Source organism: Heptranchias perlo, chromosome 1, assembly GCF_035084215.1.
Source record: "Heptranchias perlo isolate sHepPer1 chromosome 1, sHepPer1.hap1, whole genome shotgun sequence".
NCBI lineage: Eukaryota > Metazoa > Chordata > Chondrichthyes > Hexanchiformes > Hexanchidae > Heptranchias > Heptranchias perlo.
In genome coordinates, this window is record NC_090325.1 from 76,547,311 (window position 1) to 76,570,400 (window position 23,090).

The 23,090-nt window shown below is 44.3% G+C and overlaps 1 protein-coding gene across 2 annotated transcripts in view; it reads left to right on the forward strand.

The window, feature by feature from the left end:
• The first annotated feature begins 528 nt into the window (after positions 1–528).
• LOC137332283 (myotubularin-related protein 7-like) overlaps positions 529–23,090 on the forward strand; it is a 79,509-nt gene continuing 56,947 nt past the window's right edge. The window contains exons 1-3 of one of the 2 annotated variants that reach the window (XM_067996109.1): positions 529–597; positions 5,386–5,514; positions 7,116–7,250. In XM_067996109.1, coding sequence (XP_067852210.1) covers positions 544–597; positions 5,386–5,514; positions 7,116–7,250 — 318 coding nt within the window. In that variant the 5' untranslated portion in view covers positions 529–543. The remainder of the gene's footprint in view (positions 598–5,385; positions 5,515–7,115; positions 7,251–23,090) is intronic. The other variant, XM_067996030.1, reaches the window with a different exon arrangement.

Here is a 23,090-nt window from a genome sequence, read left to right on the forward strand (position 1 = left end):
ATAACACCACACAATGCTTTGGCCCACTATGCCATCAGGGCAACCCTGCAAATGAATTTTTAACAAAAAATAAAACTTTAAGATTGGTATGTTTAATGTGATATAGTTTATACTCTAGTCGCAAATTGCTAAAATTGGCAGGCCAAAGCTATTATTTCATGCTTTATGCTTCAACATGTTTGTTGATTGCAGGGCAGATATATACAATTAAGCGGTGCAGAGTCACAAAACTTCCTTTAAAAGCCATATTTGTTTTGGTCAATAGTTATGGTACATGGAAGAGGAGTTGAGTTAAGAATGAGGATATCTTTACACATATATTGATTTGCCTTGCCGTACTTGCTTATGATTGTGCTGAAAAAGTTAAAAGTTAGACTAACCTAGATGAACAACATAAAATTAAACTATATTAATGATTTCATCTTTGTACCATTTTCAGTAAAGTACGAAGAATTGTATTGCTTCTCATTTAACCCAAAGCAAGAAAAAGATGAGAGAGAACAAGGCTGGAAACTGACAGATCTCAAGGCTGAATACAACCGCATGGGGGTTCCTAATAGCTTTTGGCAAGTTTCTCATGTAAATAGAGACTATGGGGTAAGTTTAGAAATAGAAGTGATTTCATGTCTAACATTTTTAAGCTCTCGCATTGCTTCTCCACAAGCTAGATGTTTTAAATATTTTAGCAAATTAAATGTGGCAACTTTGATCCTGCAGACTAAGGTTTAATGAAATGAGGCTAGAAGCTGTTGACAGTTCAGTAGAAATAAAATAATTCAATAGAAAGTCCACTGTACCCTAGCACTCAATTCAAACTATAAGAGGACATTCAGTTAAGTAGTTTAGATTTATCTTGCTGTACAAAGAACCAGAAATTTAGCAAAAACGTTTATAACGTAGCTGTACTCTTCAGCTGATTCTTCACTTGAAAGATTGCTTGGCAGAGTCCCAGTGATCTCTGCCACTCAGAGGCACTTGCCTCACTGGAATTATTTTAATCTTTGTTCTTCTGGGTCATTTTCTGGTGTTTTATTTAGGTAATAGGCTGTTGCATCTGAGAGACGGGGGAAAAAGCAGGCTTTACTCAACCTATCCTGCTCAAATTGTTCCCTTGAGTGCCATTGGTGGTAATGCTGGAACCATGCGCTTTTTAAAAAAAAGATATAATACCAGCCAGACGTAGTAAGTTTAATGAAGTCACTTACAAGCAAAAAGAAAAAAATGAAGTAAAATATGAATTACAGCTTCCAGTATCCTTTCCAATATTCTCATACATAAGCAGATGAGAGAACATGAAGTGAGCAGGTTCAATAATAAATCAACAAATTCACAAAAGTGAAAACAACAATTTCTATGCAAAACTGTAATCGAAAAATGGGCGGCCTTTAAAGAGGAGATGGTTCGGGTACAGTCTAGGTACATTCCCACGAAGGGGAAAGGTAGGGCAACCAAAGCCAGAGCTCCATGAATGACGAAAGAGATAGAGAGTAAGATGAAGCAGAAAAAGGGGGCGTATGACAGATGTCAGGTTGATAATACATGTGAAACCAGGCTGAATATACAAAGTAGAGAAGTGAAAAGGGAAATAAGAGGGGGAAAGAAAGAGTATGAGAATAGACTGGCGACTAACATAAAAGGGAATCCAAAAGTCTTCTGTTGGCATACAAATAGTAAATGGGTAGTAAGAGGAGGGGTGGTGCCGATTAGGGACCAAAAAGGAGATCTAGGCATGGAGGCAGAGGGCATGGCTGTGGTACTGAATGAGTTCTTTGCATCTTTAACAAGGAAGAAGATGCTGCCAAAGTCACAGTAAAAGAGGAGATAGTTGAGATACTGGATGGGCTAAAAATTGATAGAGGAGGGAACTAGACAGGCTGACTGTACTTAAAGTAGATAAGTCACCAGGAGGTGCTGGTCATAATCATCCAATTTTCCTTAGATATGTGGGTGGTGCCAGAGGACTGGAGAATTGCAAATGTTACAACCTTGTTCAAAAAAGGGTGTAAGGATAAACCCGGCAACTACAGGCCAGTCAGTTTAACCTCTGTGGTGGAGAAGCTTTTAGAAATGATAATCCGGGACAAAATTAACAGTCACTTGGACAAGCATGGATTAATAAAGGAAGGCCAGCATGGATATGTTAAAGACAAATCGTGCTTAACTAACTTGATTGAGTTTTTTGATGAGGTAACAGAGAGGGTTGATGTGTATATGGACTTTCAAAAGGCGTTTGATAAAGTGCCATATAATAGGCTTGTCAGCAAAATTGAAGCCCATGGAATAAAAGGGGCAGTGACAGCATGGATACGAAATTGGCCAAGTGAACGTTTGTTTTTCAGACTGGATGAAGGTATACAGTGGTGTTTCTCAGGGGTCAGTACTAGGACCACTGCTTTTTTTTGATATATATTAATGATTTGGACTTGGGACACAATTTCAAAATTTGCAGAGGACACAAAATTTGGAAATGTAGTAAACAGTGAGGAGGATAGTAATAGACCTCAAGAGGACATAGACAGGCTGGTGGAATGGGTGGACACATGGCAGATGAAATTTAACGCAGTGAAGTGTGAAGTGATACATTTTGACAGGTAAATTGAGGACAGGCAATATAAATTAAATGGTACATTTCTAAAGGGGGTGGAGGAATAGAAAGACCTGGGGGTATATGTGCACAAATCTTTGAAGGTGCAGGACAGGTTGAGAAAGCGATTTTAATAAAGGCATACGGGATCCTGGGCTTTATAAATAGAGGCAGAGAGTACAAAAGCAAGGAAGTTATGTTGAACCTTCATAAAACACTGGTTCGGCTACAGCTGGAGTATTGTGTCCAGAAGAGGTGCCTTTAGAGATTGTGGATGCATTGGTTGTCATCTTCCAAAATTCTATAGATTCTGGAATGGTTCCTGCAGATTGGAGGGTAGCAAATGCAACCCCACTATTTAAGAAAGGAGGGAGAGAGAAAACAGGGAACTGCAGACCTGTTAGCCTGACATCAGTAGTAGGGAAAATGCTAGAATCTATTATAAAGAATGTGATAACAGGACACTTAGAAAATAATAATAGGATTTGGCAGAATCAACATGGATTTATGAAAGGGAAATCATGTTTGACAAACCTATTGGAGTTCTTTGAGGATGTAACTAGTAGAATAGATAAGGGGGAACCAGTGGATGTGGTGTATTTGGATTTTCAGAAGGCTTTCGATAAGGTCCCTCACAGGAGGTTGGTGAACATAGTTAGAGCACGTGGAATTGGGGGTAATATACTGGCACGGATTGAGAATTGGTTAACAGACAGAAAACAGAGAGTAGGAATAAACGGGTCCTTTTCAGGTTGGCAAACTGTGACTAGTGGGGTACTGCAGGGATCGGTGCTTGGGCCCCCAGTCTATATCAATGATTTGGATGAGGGGACCAAATGTAATATTTCCAAGTTTGCTGGTGACACAAAACTAGGTGGGAATGTGAGTTGCGAGGAGGATGCAAAGAGGCTTCAAGGGGATATAGACAGGCTAAGTGAGTGAGTAAGAACGTGGCAGATGGAATATAATGTGGAAAAATGTGAAGTTATCCACTTTGGTAAGAAAAGCAGAAGTGCAGAGTATTTTTTAAATGGTGAGAGATCGGGAAATGTTTATGTTCAAAGGGACCTGGGTGTCCTTGTACATGAGTCACTGAAAGCTAACTAGCAGTTGCAGCAAGCAATTAGGAAGGCAATGGTATGTTGGCCTTTATTACAAGGGGATTTGAGTACAGGAGTAAAGATGTCTTACTGCAACTATATAGGGCCTTGGTGAGACCTGGAGTATTGTGTACAATTTTGGTCTCTTTACCTAAGAAAGGATATACTTGCCATAGAGGGAGTACAACGAAGGTTCACCAGACTGATTCCTGGGATGGCGGGATTGTCATATAAGGAGAGATTGAGTAGACTAGGCCTATATTCTCTAGAGTTTAGAAAAATAAGAGGTGATCTCATTAAAACATACAAAATTCTTACAGGACTCGACAGGGTAGATGAAAGGAGGATGTTTCCCCTGGTTGGGGAGTCTAGAACCAGGATTCACAATTTCAGAATAAGGGGCAGGCCATTTAGGACTGAGATGAGGAGAAATTTCTTCACTCAGAAGGTGGTGAATCTTTGGAATTCTCTACCCCAGAGGGCTGTGGAAGCTCAGTCATTGAGTACATTCAAAACAGAGATCGATAGATTTCTAGATATTAAAGGCATCAAGGGATATGGGGATGGTGCAAGAAAATGGCGTTAAGGTAGACGATCAGCCATGATCTTGTTGAATGGCAGAGCAGGCTCAAGGGGCCAGGTAGCCTACTCCTGCTCCTATTTCTTATGTTCTTATGTTCTTATGTTCTAATTCTGGTCACCGCACTTTAGGAAGAATGTGAAGGCCTTAGAGAGGGTGCAGAAAAGATTTACTAGAATGGTTCCAGGGATGAGGGATTTCAGTTACGTGGATAGAGTGGAGAAGCTGGGGTTGTTCTCCTTAGAGCAGAGAAGATTAAGTGGAGATTTGATAGAATCAAAGGGTCGAGAACCAGAGGACACAGACATGAGGTGACATGAGGAAAAGCTTTTTTACGCAGCGAGTAGTTACGATCTAGAATGCACTGCCTGAAAGGGTGGTGGAAGCAGATTCAATCGTGGCTTTCAAAAAGGAATTGGATAATTATTTGAAAGGAAGAAATGTGCAGGGCTACGGTGAAAGAGCGGGGGAATGGGACTAACTGGATTGCTCTTACAAAGAGCTCGATGGGCCAAATGGCCTCCTTCCATGCTGTAACCATTCTATGATTCTATTTATAACTGATAAATGGCCGGTTGGAAAGGTCACTAACACATGGGAAAGCTTAGATTATTCCAAATGCAAAATGTGCTCTTAGTTGCTGTCAGTGTGTATAGTTTTCCAGTGTTTTAGGACATAGAACTTTGAAAAAAAATCAAAAGTGCAGCCCTTTGGATGGGAGTCAAACATTCAATTAAATACTTGATGTTAGGAACTTGTGTAAATTCATGCTCCAAAGATGCAAACAATGTTAATTTATTTCCGTGTTCTGAATTTGAACTACACCATTTAATGTAAGTGTTTCGTTTTGAGCATAAGATTGTTAACCTCAATGTACTTCTGTGGCAATATGATTTGCAACTTAAGGTGACTAATTCAAAAGATTGCTTGTTATTTTTATTTTAATACACGAACACCAAAGGCATCTGGTAATATGTAGAATTTGTTTTTTACAATTCTTGTTGCACATTCATAACCAGCTTTTTAATTTTCTGTCAAACATTTATGATTATTTGATCATGAAAGGCCACAATATTAGCAGCGATTGCTTTATTTCTGTTAAATTCTTTGCCCCATCACAGGTTTGTGATACGTACCCTGCAGAGTTGTACGTGCCAAGATTGGCCTCTATACCAGTTATAGTTGGCAGCTCCAAATTCAGAAGCAGAGGACGCTTTCCGGTTCTATCTTATTATTGTCAGGATAACAACGTATGTACAATTTCTCAAAATATTTTTTAAAAATATTTTATTTCTTCTGTTCCTGTTTAAACATTAACCCTTTTCCTGTATATAGCATGCTGGAAGCCTCTTGAGTAGTACAGTGAATCTTAACATTTTTGTGTATAAATGTGGGGTAATACATTTTGGGAGGAAAAACAAGGATTGGGAGTATACGCTTAGTGCAAAATACTGAAGGGTGTGCTGAACAGAGACATTTAGGAATTCAAAAAGTAAGTGCTTTTTTTAAAAAAAAAGACAATATAATTTTGGGTTTTATAAATAGATCCATAGAATACAAGAGTAAAGAGTAATGTTACACAAGGTAATGGTTAGGCCACAATCAGAGCACATTGTGCAGCTTTGAATGCCCCATTAAAGAAAGGACATGAAAGACATTGGTGTAGAAATTCATCTTGAGCAGTCACCCAAATAGAGCAGTAGCCCATCAACCACTCGTTTCATACCCTGCCCATTGACATCAATAGAATCGAATATCGAGCGGGACCTGAAACATGCGGCTGATGCGCTATTGCCCATTGAGACTAATTTCCCACAGAGAGCACGCAGCGTAGATCCACTGGGATCAGAAATTCCAGTTATAGAGAGCTATTTGGGATTATTTCTACTGGAGCATAGAAAGCTAGGGGTAGGGTTAACAGAGGTTTTTAAAAAAAAATTTGAATGGTTTTGATTGAGTTAATAGGGAAAGACTATTTCCTGTGGTTGGGGAGACAGGGAATAGGGGTCATCAATTTAAAATAATGATTGAGAACGAGAAGCTAAGAGAAATTTCTTCATGTAGAGAGTTTTTAGAGCATGAAATGCTTTGCCAGAGGGAGTGGTTGATGCAGAGATCTTTGAATTTTTTAAGAGAAAATTCAATAAATATATAAAGCAGAGGAAGATACTTAAGTATGGGGAGAGAGCAAGGCAGTGGAATTAGTTTTGGATTGCTCTAGCAAAGGGCTAACACAGTTAGCCCAAAATTCAGTCTTATGAGTTCTTTACAGATCACTGTTGACAAAGGATGTAATTATGAATTCTCATAAGTACTGAAGGAAGCTGAATAGCTTCCTTCAGTACTTCTATGTCTATATAACTGGAAAAGGGGCAATCTTCTCAGTTCATGAGATATCTGAATTTGTTATGGATGGCTGTTTATTCAGATCAAAATATACTGCTGATTGGAAGTTGCTTGCATGTCCCTACTGAATTTTTGCTTTTCCTTTAAACTGTTTTCAGCTTTCTTCGGTCCACTTCAGCATAGCATTTCCCAAGTAAAGATCAGGATGTGCCTGTTTCTAGGCCACTGCCAAAGCTGCTGAGAAGTGTCTGAGAGCAGAACAGATTGATGTGCCTCTTCTTTCCTCCCCATGTTTGGGGAAGCATTTTGGTCTCGACGGGATGGTTTACATACCTTACATGCACAAACAGCAAAGTCAAATACAAATCCTTGTCATTTTGGAGATGTTTTATACAGATATAGAAAATAATTTTACATTGGAATTTGGGGAAAGATGAAACATCTTAAATAAAAGAAGACCTATTTTGAAACAAATTTTCTGCTTTCTGTTCTTCTCTGTGTCCAGGGTGCTATCTGTAGAAGCAGCCAACCTCTATCGGGTTTCAGTGCTCGGTGCTTTGAAGATGAAGAGATGCTCCAGGCCATCAGGAAGTCAAATCCAGGAAGTGATTTCTTGTACGTTGTTGATACCCGGCCAAAGGTAAATAACCATTACTGTCACAGCAAAGGAATCCATCACACACAAAATGTGCGTTGGTAATATTTCCCTGTTATAACTCAGCTGATTAAAGCAGCAAGTGCCTGAAACGTACAGACCAGGAAAGCCCCAGGTTTGATCCTCGGCCTCTGCTGAGTTATCTGATCTCAGATGGGGCTATGGGAGGGACTCTGCAGTTGGCCTCAGCTCTTCTGAGTTAGGAAGGGGGAAAAATGGCCAGGGTTGCTGGTGATCCCTGCTGCACGTGTACATGTCTGTATGGCTCAGTACTACTCTGGTGGTTTAATTATCCACTGAGCGAGATCAGACCATTTAATAAAATATTGTTGAACATCTACAAGACTGAGTTGATGAGCTTATAAATAACCCATAATTAGAAAGAGTAAATGAGAATTCATAATTACATCCTTTGTCAACAGTGATCTGTAAAGAACTCAAGACTGAATTTTGGTATCAAAACTCAAACTATTTTGGGGATATTTAATTGTTCCAATCCAAACATTTCCAGAATGTGTTATTTCAAGCCACTTTTTTAGCTATGTGGGAAGAAAAAAGCCAAAATGTTTGTTTTCCCACAGGCATGAGCAAGCAGGCAGCAGAGTTTGTAGTATTAATTTATAATTTAAACTACATGTAAAAGGAAAATAATGCACCAGACCAATTGTATGTTGTAAGTAATCAACTGTTTGTGATATTAGAAGGGTACAACTATAATCATGGGTGGCTTTAATTTACATATAGATTGGTCAAACCAAATTAGCAATAATGCTGTGGGGGAGGAATTCCTGGAGTGTGTACGTGATGGATTTCTAGACCAATATGTTGAGAAACCAACTAGAGAACAGGCGATCCTAGACTGGGTATTGTGCAATGAGAAAGGATTAATTAACAATCTTGTTGTGTGGGGTCCCTTAGGGAAGAGCGACCATAACATGATAGAATTCCTCATTTAAGATGGAGAGTGAAGTAGTTGAATCCGAAACTAGGGTCCTGAATCTAAATAAAGGAAATTACGAAAGTACGAGGTGTGAGTTGGCTAGGATAGATTGGGGAACTTTACTAAAAGGGATGACGGTGGATAGGCAATGGCTAATATTTAAAGAACGTGTGCAGGAATATTACAACAATTATTCATTCCTGTCTGGCGCAAAAATAAAACATGAAAGGTGGCTCAACCGTAGCTTACAAAAGGAATTAGGGATAGTATTAAATCCAAAGAGGAGACATATAAAATTGCCAGAAAAAGTGGCAAGCCTGAGGATTGGGAACAGTTTAGAATTCAGCCAAAGAGAACAAAGAGATTGATTAAGAGGGGAAAAATAGTGTATGAGAGTAAACCAGCAGGGAACATAAAAACTGATTGTAAAAGCTTCTATAAATATTTCAAGAGAAAAAGATTAGTGAAGACAAATGTAGGTCCCTTACTGTCAGAAATGGGGGAAATTATAATGGGGAACAAAGAAATGGCAGAACAATTAAACATATACTTTGGTTCTGTCTTCACAAAGGAGGACACAAATAACCTCCTGGAAATGTTAGGGAACCAAGGCTCTAGTGAGAGGGAGGAACTGAAGGAAATCAGTATTAGTAAAAAAAAATAGTGCTAGGGAAATTAATGGGGCTAAAGGCTGACAAATCCCAGAGTACTAAAGGAAGTGGCCGTGGAAATAGTGGATGCATTGGTGGTCATCTTCCAAAATTCTATAGACTCTGGAACAGTTCCAAAAGATTGGAGGGTGGCAAATGTAACCCCACTATTTAAAAAAGGAGGGAGAGAAAAAACAGGGAATTACAGACCAGTTAGCCTAACATCAGTAGTGGGGAAAATGCTAGAGTCTATTATAAAGGATGTGATAACAGAACACTTGGAAGGCATTAATGGGATTGGACAAAGTCAGCATGGGTTTATGAAAGGGAAATCATGCTTAACAAATCTACTGGAGTTTTTTGAGGAGGTAACTAGTAGAATAGATAGGGGAGAACCAGTGGATGTGGTGTACTTGGATTTTGAGAAGGCTTTTGATAAGGTCCCACAGAAGAGGTTAGTGTGCAAAATTAAAGCACATGGGATTGGGGGGAATATACTGGCATGGATTGAGAATTGGTTGACAGACAGGAAACAGAGAGTAGGAATAAACGGGTCTTTTTCCAGGTGGCAAGCAGTGACTAGTGGGGTACCACAGGGATCACTGCTTGGGCCCCAGCTATTCACAATATATGTCAATGATTTGGATGAGGGAATGAATGTAACATTTCCAGGTTTGCAGATGACACAAAGCTGGGGTGGAATGTGAGCTGTGAGGAGGATGTAAAGAGGCTCCAATATGATTTAGACAAGTTGGGTGAGTGGGCAAGAACATGGTAGATGCAGTCTGGTACGGTAGCATAGTGGTTATGTTACTGGACTAGTAATCCAGCGGCCCGAACTAAAATCCGGAGTCATGAGTTCAAATCCTGCCACGGCAGCTGGCGAATTTAAATTCAATAAATTTCAATTAATGAAATAAAAAATCTGGAATTAAAATACTAGTATCAGTAATGGTGGCCATGAAACTACCGGATTGTTGTAAAAACCCATCTGGTTCACTAATGTCCTTTAGGGAAGGAAACCTGCCGTCCTTACCCGGTCTGGCCTATATGTGACTCCAGACCCACAGCAATGTGGTTGATTCTTAATTGCCCTCTGAAATGGCCTAGCAAAGCCACTCGGTTGTAAAATCTCACTAAAAAAGGTCATAATAAGAATAAAACCAGACGGACCACCCATCACCGGACACGGCAAACCAAGCCCAGTCGACCCTGCAACGTCCTCCTTACTAACATCTGCGAACTTGTGCCAAAATTGGGAGAGCTGTCCCACAGACTATTCAAGCAACAGCCTGACATAGCCATGCTCACAGAATCATACCTTTCAGCCAAGGTCCCAGACTCTTCCATCACCATCCCTGGGTATGTTCTGTCCCACCGGCAGGACAGACCCACCAGAGGTGGCGGTACAGTGATATACAGTCAGGAGGGAGTGGCCGTGGGAGTCCTCAACATTGACTCTGGACCCCATGAAATCTCATGGCATCAGGTCATACATGGGCAAGGAAACCTCCTGCTGATTACCACCTTCTGCCCTCCCTCAGCTGATGAATCAATCCTCCTGCATGTTGAATATCACTTGGAGGAAGCACTGAGGATAGCAAGGGCACAAAATGTACTTTGGGTGGGGGACTTCAATGTCCATCACCAAGAGTGGCTCGGTAGCACCACTACTGATCCGAGCTGGCCGTAGTCCTGAAGGACATAGCAACCAGACTGGGCCTGCGGCAGGTGGTGAGCGAACCAACACGAGGGAAAAACTTACTTGACCTCGTCCTGACCAATCGCAAATGCATCTGTCCATGACAGTATTGGTAGGAGTGACCACCGCACAGTCCTCGTGGAGATGAAGTCCCATCTTCGCACTGAGGACACCATCCAATGTGTTGTGTGGCACTACCACCGTGCTAAATGGGATAGATTCAGAACAGATCGAGCAGCTCAAAACTGGGCATCCATGAGGCATTGTGGGCCATCAGCCAAAGAAATTTTTTTCCAGCACAATCTGTAACCTCATGGCCCGGCATATTCCTCACTCTACCATTACCAACAAGCCAGGAGCACACCAGGCGTACCTAAAAACGAGGTGCCAACCTGGTGAAGCTACAACTCAGGACTACATGCGTGCTAAACAGCGGAAGCAACATGCTATAGACAGAGCTAAGCGGTTCCACAACCAACGGATCAGATCAAAGCTCTGCAGTCCTACCACATCCAGTCGTGAATGGTGGTGGACAATTAAACAACTAACGGGAGGAGGAGGCTCTGCAAACATCCCCATCCTCAATGATGGCGGAGTCCAGCACATGAGTGCAAAAGACAAGGCTGAAGCATTTGTAACCATCTTCAGCCAGAAGTGCCGAGTGGATTATCCATCTCGGCCTCCTCCCGATATCCCCACCATCACAGAAGCCAGTCTTCAGCCAATTCGATTCACTCCACGTGATATCAAGAAACGGCTGAGTGCACTGGATACAGCAAAGGCTATGGGCCTCGACAACATCCCAGCTGTAGTGCTGAGGACTTGTGCTCCAGAACTAGCTGCGCCTCTAGCCAAGCTGTTCCAGTACAGCTACAACACTGGCATCTACCCGACAATGTGGAAAATTGCCCTGGTATGTCCTGTCCACAAAAAGGAGGACAAATCCAATCCGGCCAATTACTGCCCCATCAGTCTCCTCTCAATCATCAGCAAAGTGATGGAAGGTGTCGTCGACGGTGCTATCAAGCGGCACTTACTCACCAATAACCTGCTCACCGATGCTCAGTTTGGGTTCCGCCAGGACCACTCGGCTCCAGACCTCATTACAGCCTTGGTCCAAACATGGACAAAAGAGCTGAATTCCAGAGGTGAGGTGAGAGTGACTGCCCTTGACATCAAGGCAGCATTTGACCGAGTGTGGCACCAAGGAGTCCTAGTAAAATTGAAGTCAGTGAGAATCAGGGGGAAAACTCTCCAGTGGCTGGAGTCATACCTAGCACAAAGGAAGATGGTAGTGGTTGTTGGAGGCCAATCATCTCAGCCCCAGGACTTTGCTGCAGGAGTTCCTCAAGGCATTGTCCTGGGCCCAACCATCTTCAGCTGCTTCATTAATCACCTTCCCTCCAAAATAAGGTCAGAAATGGGGATGTTCGCTGATGATTGCACGGTGTTCAGTTCCATTTGCAACCCCTCAAATAATGAAGCAGTCCGAGCCCGCATGCAGCAAGACCTGGACAACATCCAGGCTTGGGCTCATAAGTGGCAAGTAACATTTGTGCCAGATAAGTGCCAGGCAATAACCATCTCCAACAAGAGAGAGTCTAACCACCTCCCCTTGACATTCAACGGCATTACCATCGCCGAATCCCCCATCATCAACATCCTGGGGGTCACCATTGACCAGAAACTTAACTGGACCAGCCATATAAATACTGTGGCTACAAGAGCAGGTCAGAGGCTGGGTATTCTGCGGCGAGTGACTCTCCTCCTGACTCCCCAAAGCCTTTCCACCATCTACAAGGCACAAGTCAGGAGTGTGATGGAATACTCTCCACTTGCTTGGATGAGTGCAGCTCCAACAACACTCAAGAAGCTCGACACCATCCAGGACAAAGCAGCCTGCTTGATTGGCACCCCATCCATCACCCTAAACATTCACTCCCTTCACCACTGGCGCACTGTGGCTGCAGTGTGTACAATCTACAGGATGCATTGCAACAACTAGCCAAGGCTTCTTCGACAGCACTTCCCAAACCCGCGACCTCTACCACCTAGAAGGACAAGAGCAGCAGGCGCATGGGAACAACACCACCTGCACATTCCCCTCCAAGTCACACACCATCCCGACTTGGAAATATATCGCCGTTCCTTCATTGTCGCTGGGTCAAAATCCTGGAACTCCCTTCCTAACAGCACTGTGGGAGAACCTTCACTGCACAGACTGTAGCGGTTCGAGAAGGTGGCTTGCCACCACCTTCTCAAGGGCAATTCGAGATGGGCAATAAATGCTGGCCTAGCCAGTGATGCCCACATCCCATGAATGAATAAAAAAAATGTGCACAGATAGGTCCCACAAACCACAAAGAGATAAATGATCAGATAATTTGCTTTACTGACATTGGCTAAGCAGTATACAGAGAACTCCCTTGCTCTTTTTGGAATAGTGCTATTGGTTCCTTTACATCTACCTGAGAAGGTGGCCAGGCCTTTGATTTAGCATTATATCTGAAATACAGCACCTCTGACACCCGGTGTTTAGGACTATGTCAGTGTTGTTTGTGGTAATTCAATTTATAATGATTGTTACTTTGATCGTCTTAATTTGTGTTGTGAAACGAACCCGAAGACATTATGTTGAGGATTCTTTGCAATGCTTTGCATCACGAGAAACTGTTACTTGAGTTTGGACATTAATTGCTTTGTAAAAATGGTTTTATTTTGTGTTAATGCAGATTACTATGACATGCTATATTTGGCTATGAAATCTGTAAATTGAAAATGTGCACGATCTTAGTTTGTGAAGAAGCTCAAGAGGGCAAGGGCAAATAACTTATGGAAGTGGACATCTACAATTATTTTTCACGCCCACTTGAGGAGGGACTGAAGGATTATTGGAAAAAGTTTGTTTGTCATCAAGAGAAAGAACCTTAACACATAAAGTCATTGATGGCAAGGACTATTGCATTCTATTTATCGGTAAGAAGCTAACAGCAGCATGAGATCACCATCAGATAAGCAAATGGTGGAACCTAGGATTAGCTGAAACAAAAAAGAAATGGAATGTGGAAAACAGACGGCCTCTACCACACTAACAGTTTGGACTAATAGTAAGACAGTTCATGGTTTATGACCCCAAACAAGCTTAGCGAATGACCAAAACCTGTGCATGTGCATAAGGATTTAGGATTGGAGGAGAAGGAGACCATCAGTGTTCATGCCCTGAGCATGCAGTAAATGGTGAGTATAAGGAGGCTGTTTGGCCCTCCTCGGGGCTGCAGTCGACGGTGAGAAACTACCGTCTAAGAAGACGAAAGATGTCAAAGGTGAACCCTCAAAGACTTGGGACCAATCACCCCTCCATCTTGAGTGTTGAGACTCTCCAAAACAAAGGTTGTATTATAATTAACTGTTAACTAAAGTTAAGTGTTAATAAAACATTATTAAGCGTTTTAAAGTGAATTGGCTTGTGTCAATGACTCGTAGTCCCTCCGTGTCAGACCCTAAAAAAGACTAAAGAGAAAAATCGTACATTCCCAATACACAAAATCCTTCTTTTAAAAATCTTTCCACGGCCTCATCACATGCTCCTTTTGTATCCACCTCCAACCTTACTTGCTAGACTGTACTCTCTATTCTTCCAATTCTAGTCTCTTTTCCAACAGTATCAGCCTAGAATATGTGCTTGTCTCAGCAGTGGGGTTTGAACCCACAACTTTCTGACTTGGAGGCAAGAGTGCCACAGCTGACATTTGAGTTCCACAATGTATTACACAACATGGTTAATAGGTCAAACATTGATACTAGGCAGAGAAGTTGTAGTAGTTGGTGTTAGTTAAGCAGTGCAGTATAAGTAGATAGGTGAGGCAAGAGTTGCTTTGAGATAAACGGAGTGCTTATTTGTGCCTTATAAAACAGACAAATGTTGAGCAAATATGTATTTTAAACATGCCTTTGGGATTTTTCAAATATTATTGTCATCAGTGTTGCAGTTTATAAACTTCAACACAAATTCAGGAATTTCTGAAGTCCAAGCATGCTTATTTATTTATTTTCTATCCTTGTAACTTGAGCATAATAATTAAGTAACCAGCTGAGTGTAATTGAGTGATTGTGTTGGTGCCAGTTCAAAACATGGCTGGAGAGAGAGGTTTTGAGGAGGCTCTTGAGTGTCAGGAGAGAGGAAGCAAGTTAGAGAGATTTAGAGAGGGAGTTCCAGGGAATAGGGGCTTGGAAGCTGTGCAACCAAAGGTGCAGCGAAGGGAGAGGTTTGAAAGGAGACCAGAATTGGAAGAATAGAGGGTACAGTCTAGCAAATAAGGTTGGAGGTGGATACATAAGGAGCATATGATGAGGCCGTGGAAAGATTTTTAAAGGACAAGGATTTTGTGTATTGGGAATGTACGATTTTTCTCTTTAGTCTTTTTTAGGGTCTGACACGGAGGGACTACCACTCATAGACACAAGCCAATTCACCTTAAAAAGCTTAATAATGTTTTATTAACATTTAACTTTAGTTAACAAACAGTTAATTATAATACAACCTTTTGTTCTGGAGCGCCTCGACTCTCAAGATGGAAGGGTGATTGGTCCCAAGTCTTTGAGGGTTCACTTTTGACATCTTCTGTCTTCTTAGACGGTAGTTTCTCACTGTCGACTGCAGCCCCGAGGAGGGCCAAACAGTCTCTTTATATTCACCATTTACTGCATGCTCGGGGCATGAATACTGTCATGGTCTCCTTCTCCTTCAATCCTAAATCCTTATGCACACGCACAGGTTTTGGTCATTCGCTAAGCTTGTTTGGGGTCATAAACCATGAAGTGTCTTACTATTAGTCCAAACTGTTAGTGTGGTAGGAGCCGTCTGTTTTCCACGTTCCATTTCTTCTTTGTTTCAGCTAATCCTAGGTTCCACCATTTGCTTATCTGATGGTGATCTCATGCTGCTGTTAGCTTCTTACTGATAAAGCAGTTCAGAATGCAATAGTCCTTGCCGTCAATTACTTTATGTGTTAAGGTTCTTTCTCTTGATGACAAACAAACTTTTTCCAATAATCCTTCAGTCCCTCCTCAAGTGGGCATGAAAAATAGTTGCAGGTGTCCACCTCATAAGTTATTTGCCCTTGCCCTCTTGAGCTTCTCTCACAGACTAAGATTGTGCACACTTTCAATTTACAGATTTCATAGCCAAATATAGCATGTCATAGTAATCTGCATTAACACAAAATAAAACCATTTTTATGAACCAATTAATGTCCAAACTCAAGTAACAGTTTCTCGCGATGCAAAGCACAAATTAAGATGATCAAAGTAACAATCATTATAAATTGAATTACCACAAACAACATTGACATAGTCCTAACCACCGGGTGTTGTCCGACATGATGGGTCAAGACAGAGTAGATAGAGAGAAACTGTTCTTGTTGGCAGAAGGGTCGAGAACCAGAGGACACAAATTTAAGGTAATTGGCAATAGAACCAAAGGCGACGTGAGGAAAAGCTTTTTTACACAGCGAGTGGTTATGATCTGGAATGAACTGCCTGAAAGGGTGATGGAGGCGCAATCAATTGTTGCTTTCAAAGGGAATTGGATAAGTACTTGAAAGAAAAAAATTTGCTGGGGTACGTGGAAAGGGCAGGGGAGTGGGACTGTTTGGATTGCTCGTGCAGAGAGCCAGCACGGGCTCGACAGGCCAAATGGCCTCCTCCTGTGCTGAGTGGTACAAATTCGTGATTCTTGTAGCATAGGGGTGGGAGACTTATGCTGGACAAATTTAACAGTATGGGAATAATCTCGAACCTCACATCATTATATAATGCTTGGTGAGCACGGATAATCACCAGTTCATTTGTAGGACCTGGCGATGCCATAGGATAGTTATATTTTCCTGGATTCATAGCTTCATCTTTTTCTGAATCCCCCAGGCCAATTCCAGGCATTTTTAGGTTGATTGTACATGACCGAGAGATAAACACAGCCATAGGGCCTTGTGTCATCAATGTTTTACAGCAGTCCAACATGTGGAAAATATTATGGATTGGGATGATCACGATCATAACCTGTCCATTATGGCGGGTCCAGAATCGAGGCCAGTTGAAAGATTGTTGCAACCTGATTATGTGTCCCTGGCTGGACTGGGTTATTGCTGTCTTATATGGAATATTCCCTGGCCGAAACACATTGAATGCCCATCTTCCCCATGACCAATACAATTCTCCCATACTATAATTTCCATCCCCCTTATAAACGCAAATTAATCGCACTGTCTCTCTACTTTTTACTATGGCAGTTCTAACTTAAGCGGGGTTAAAAAGCGTTACAACCCACTGGGCTACTCTGTGTCCTTCTGAGAATACAGCCATGGCTCAATCCAATAGATGGATTTCATCATTGATGGCAATTCCCACGACACTGATCATGATCATCCCAATCCATAATATTTTCCACATGTTGGACTGCTGTAAAACAATGATGACACAAGCTAATATCTGCTTTTTGTTAATATCTAATCATTCCATGTCTGTCTTAGGTCTTAGAACACTTTAAGCTCATTTTGGATTCATTTACCCTGAATTCTTTATTTTCTTTGCTTCTTTTTCTTTTTGAGCTGCTATTGATTGGGATCATCAGGACAATGTTGCTTTGTCCTATATCCAAGGCAAGCAGGTCTCAATTGTCGCCTCAGCCATGGCCTGAGAGCCTGATTTGGTGGCAGGGTCCAGTGCTGCCCTTTTGGATGTTGCAATATTGGTTGCAGCAATTCACCTCTGCCAATTGTTCGGTTAGCTGTTAACGTAGGTTTCTTGTGCAAGAGCCCGATGTTGTGGTTCAGACAGGCCAGCACATATGATGTGCTCTGGAGTCCGCATGTCTTGTCCTGTCATGACCTCATGTGGGAATACTTTAGTCGTTTGGGAGGTGGTCGATCACATAGCCATTAAAGCTAATGGCAGCAATGAATCCCAAGTCTTAGAGGACTGGGTCACTAGTTTCTTTAACGTTATTTTCATGGAGCGGTTCATTTGTTCAACGGCCCCTGAAGAATTGGAGTTGTAGGCGATATGAAATTGCATTTTAATCCCTAGCAATTGCATCATGTGTTGCATGACTCTTCCTGTAAAGTGGCTTCCCTGATCCGAATCTATTGATCTGGGGAAGCCCCACCTGGTGAATACATGATTCACCAGAATCTTTGCAGTTGCATGGGCGGGGGAACTGGAAAGGCTTCAACCCATTTGGAAAAAGTATCCACCACCACTAAGACATACCTGTTTGCTCTGGATGAGGGTGGAAAAAGGTCCTATATAATTGATTTGTAAATCTGTCCAGGGACCTGGGGATGGTATAGTGTGCCGCAAGAGAGCCTTCTTGGATCTTGGATCCAGATTGTGCTGCACCCGTATTAAGCAATTATGACAATAATGGTCCACAGCCCCCTTTTGCCCAGGCCACCACGATATACCCGCAGTTGAGATAGCATCATTGCAGGGCCAGGAAGTCCTGCTGTAGGCCGTCATGCACCTGATACAGGAGTTTATTTCGGAGAATTTCCGGAACAACCCAGCATTCGTCATAGAGCAAGAGACCGTCTCGGAGGTTGAAGTGAAATGCTTTGTCAGCATAGGCGCCTGAGGGGGTTTTAAACCCCTTAAATTAACTGTTTGTTGGATCTGGACATCCTCAGGCTGGGCATGTTTACGGTCTAGGGATACCGGTGGTTCTATCTGTTTTTCTATTGCGTTAATCAGAACGACAACAGCCTGGTGATCGCTTTCTTGCGCTTCCTCCCCTCCCCCCTTTGCCAATTCATCTATCCTTTGGTTTCCCTCTGATCTGGGTTCATGCTTGGTGTGCGTTTTTACCTTTTGTATCGCAATCTCCTCCTGGTGGGAGGTCGCCATAGTAAAGGTATACATCAGCAATGGCGTGTAAGGTAAGGATCTTCCATCCGCAGAAACAAAACCCCTCTTTTCCCATTTCGGTACACTCGGTCAGGGAGTTGTGTACATACTGTGGGCTAGAAATTGGGCCGTGTAGCACCCATTGTTTCAGCGCTATGTGGCCTCCCAGAGTGCCAAGTTGGCGTCTTGGATGCGCACGCACGTTTCCAGCGTAACGTGCACCGGACGCCAGCTTGGTAAAGGCATTAGCGCATGCGCAGAGAGTGAACACCGGCTGCATGTAAGGTGGGGAGAAAATGCGTACAATCTGTGCTATGCTGATTTAAAGTGATAAGTTCCAAAATGGCATCTAACCTTCAACTCAACACACAGTCTTAACCACGCACAACTGAATATGTCTTACAGTGCCTGGAGGACCCCTTCCCAGTAGTATTTAAAAGGATCATGCATGTGTTGCAGATTAGTTGCTGGATTATTGCTTCTGGCTGCTGGTAAAATAGGAAGTGTTATTTGAAGCTCCCTACACTTACTGAGAGTTGCTGCAGTACATTTGAGAGTGGTTTGGCAGGTACTGGCTTACAGTTCGGAAAGTTACAATAGTGGTTCAACAAGATTCCTGCAACCATGGGTGGTCTGCTAGGGCTCCTGCTAGGCATTCAACATGACTGGGAGCATGCAGAGAGGCCAGGCAGAGCAGGTCAAGCTGTAAGGAGAGGGACGAGGAGGAGGAGGCGCGGGGCACTGAGCAGGAGGTCATATCCCATGAGGGCCGTCAGGGACCGATTCTCTTACCTCATCAGCGCATCCGATGGCTGAGGTTCACCAATGACGTTGTGACGGAGATCTGTCAAATGGTCCAGCCACAACTTCAGCCTCAGAGCAGGGCAAGGACAGCATTGCCTGTGGCTGTGAAGGTAACAGTGGCGATGAACTTCTACGACTCAGAATCCTTTCGGGCCTCTGCTGGCGACGTGCAACATCTCGCAGTTTGCAGTGCACTGCTGCATAAGGGAGGTCACAGACACACTATACGAGATGAGGAACAGGTTCATCACATTCCCTCTTGATAGAGAAAAGCAAAACGAGCAAGCACGAGGGTTTGATCACATTGCCGGCTTCCTCATAGTGCAGGGTGCCATTGACTGCACGCACATTGCCCTGCGTGCCCCGCATATCAACTCGGCTGTCTTCATGAACCGAAAGGGCTTCCACTCCCTGAACGTGCAGCTGGTGTGCGACCACACGCATCATATCATGGAGGTCGAAGACCCGCTACTCTGGGAGCAGTCATGATGCCTTCATTATGCAGCTATCCAACCTGCCAGCTATCTTTCACCCGGCTCGGCAGGTCAAAGGCTGGCTACTGGACGACAAGAGCTATCCCCTCATGCGGTGGCTCATGACTCTGGAGCACACCATAGGTCTCCTGAAGCAACGCTTCCACTGCCTGGACTGGTCTGGAGGAGCCCTGCAGTACTCCCCTGAGCGGGTGGGAAGATTCGTGGTGGTCTGCTGCATGCTGCATAACCTCGCCATCATGAGGGACCAGCCCTTGCCACCGATGATCCGACAAGACCCTGAGCCAAAGGCTGAGGAGGAGGGGAAGAAAAGGCTGAGGAGGAGGGGAAGGAGTCGGAGGAGGAAGTGGAGGAAGACGCAAGGGGGCAATAAGGAACACACGCCTTGTCTGCTAGGGCTCTGCGTGCTCACCTGATCCATGCCCGGTATCAATAATGTGAACGACATCTCTCAAGTCACCAACAGTCCTACACTCCCCATTTGTCCGCTCCCACATGACCATCAAATCGCCCTCCATCTGATTACACATTACTTTCCCCCTCAGCTCATTGCACAAATTAAAACCACCACCAAATGCAAATTCAAAGTCACATTTATCAATTAACAAATGAAATTATGCAAACAAAATGGAAGTACTCACCCTTGTGTATTTCCTTAGTGCCTGTCATTCATGTGCCTTTACATTTCCTAGTGCTCCTACGAGGTGCATTCCCAGTGACTGGAGCATGGGTGGTGGAAGGCTGCTGGCCTTCAATTGAGGAGTGTACAGATGGCTTTGGAGGACTACCTCGAGCAGCTCTGTGCCAGGAGGGCCTGGCTTCAGACTGCACCATCTCGGCCTGGGCTGCAGCAATCTGGCCTGGCTGACTGATAGGCAACTATAGGGGCACTGGCGGAGTGTCAGGGGTGGGAGCAGAAATGCTGTCGTCCTGAGAGAGGACAGCAGGTCCGACTGCCATGGCGCCACAGCCACTCTCCCGGGGCGGCGCCTCAGCAATCCTGGTGATCAGCTGTAGAACGGATTGCTGGATTTCTGTGATGCCCTGGGAGCCCCGTTCCACAGTGGTCCCCAGAGCCACAGTTGCAGCAGTCTGAGTTTCCATTGCAGCAGTTTGAGCTTCAGCCGTAGCTTGCAGACCTTTGATCACATCGGTTTGTTCTGCAATGCATTGTGATGCATCGGCCATCAGACACTGCATCATGGTGGGTTCCACAGGTGCGCTGATGGAGGTGACCACCTATTCCATGTGAGAAAGGATGGGCTCCAAGCTCTGTGCAAAGCCCTGTGCCTAGTTGGAGCTGGACTCCTCCATGCCCCTTCTCATTGTGCGCAGGCTTTCTGGCAGGCTTTCCAGTGCCCCAAGCATTTGTTGATGTACGCCCATCAGCCGTCTTCTGTAGCCTGGTCCATCGAAGTCCTCATCTGACTCCTCTCCAGCAGAACTAGTAAGCGACCTCGCCCTCCGGCGAGCTGGCACCTGTGGTATCCATTCCCCCTGCCCCGGCTTCTGCGCTGTTGTGCCTGGTGTCTCACCACATGCAGATCCCACCTCTAAACTAACCTCTGAAGGATGTGCATTGTCAGTCTCTGAGCTGGTAGAAGCAAGTGTCAGATTGAGTGATGGTGTGGCTTCAGTGTCCTCCTCCTCCTTGGACGGTGCCGCCATGTGTTCTTGGGTATCTGCAATGACAAAGGGAAACAGGTTGAGTTGTGGAGTGGGGAGAGGAGCAAGTAAGACGTGCGTGCTGACAGCATGTGCAGCACATGAGTCAGAAAAGATTGTGGGAGGAGGGAGATGTGGGAAACAAGAAGGAGCATTAGATATGCAGAGACCCCTTTCATCAGGACCTCCAGTGCAGTATGTGGTCACAGCTGCAGCAACGGCCCGCCCAATGATCCGAAGCACGATCTCCTCCAAAGGGGTGAGGACGTGTAGGCGTGCCTGTCCTCCCTCAGGTCTCTCCTGCTGCAGGCTGTTATGCGCCATCTTCTCCTGCAAGACAGAAGGGAGTGTGTCAGTGAGTGTCCTGCATGGTGCCTGGGTGATGTGCCAGTCATGGTTGAATAGCTGCCAGTGTGTGTGATCTGTAAGTGGTGATTATGTGGCCTGCAAGTGTGGTACTATGTGAGGGTGAGATGCAGCATGCCAAGTGCAGCATTGCGTATGGATGAGCAGTGTTTGTTGGGTGGGTGACAGGGGGTGTGATGCATGGAGCAGTGGTGCAGTTGGTTGGACTTGCCATTTGACACTTGCATTCACTCACCTTGACCACTCGTGTCAAATCGTTGAACTTCTTTCAGCACTGCACCCACGTACGTGGTGCCATGCTCCTGGCGTTGACTTTCTGGGCCACAGCCTCGCAATGCCTGCGGAGCTGGAGTCTGGAGGGTCTCCTGCCACCCTGTGGGTACAGGTTGGCCCCCCTTTCATTCACCGCCTCCACCAGGGCCTCGAATGTATCATCGGAGAAGCCTGGGGCCTGCTCTCACACCGGTCCCGCCATCCTTCCGGCCATCTTTCTCTCCTCCCAGTGGACTGCGCACCTGCCCTTTAAAATGTGTACCTGCACCTTTAAGAGGTGCAGGCTGCATGTGACGCGTGCTGGCCACGCCCCATTTTATGCTTCCTTTTTCTCCGTGCAGCGCCTCAGCAGCACGGGTAGCGCTGGCTGCACGGAGAAATCATTCCAATTAGCAGGCAGCACGAAGTTCACGTTCTGCCTGCGCGGGAATCACCAGGCGCGGGTTAATCGCCTGGTTTATGGCCTAATCCAATTTAACGCCCACAAAGTCTGAATGTATAGTAAGAGGAAGTTTATACTCATGGGGGTTCGACATGACATAAATGACCGCTGCTAACTCTGCTACTTGAGCTGAGAGAGTGGTTGGCAGTTTTAGTGCGACCTCCTGTACTGTCTCTGGTGTCTAAATTCTGCATCCGGTGAGACGCAGGTCTTCTACCACCCAACTCGACCCGTCTATAAAGAAGTAAGTTGAATTGGGGATTTCTCCTGCTCTAATCGGTCCTTTGTTCCTGCAGGCGATATCTACCTGTCAGAGGTGTGTGTTTCACCCTGATACAGTAGATGACTGGCTAGAGAAGGCGTATGCTTTACTGCGTTATTCCCCCCATGTAGCAGTGACATCACCCCCCACGCCCGTAGCAGTAATGTCCATCTGGAAAGTCGGATGTTCGAGGCAGAACCGTCTTTTAGTCCACCATCAAGTAACAATTCGCATGGCGTGTGACATGTTAATAAGTGCAGAGGGGCTAACCCTATTTATGTATGTGAAATGTTGTACTGCCCAGAAAGTGGCGAGTAGGTGTTTTTCA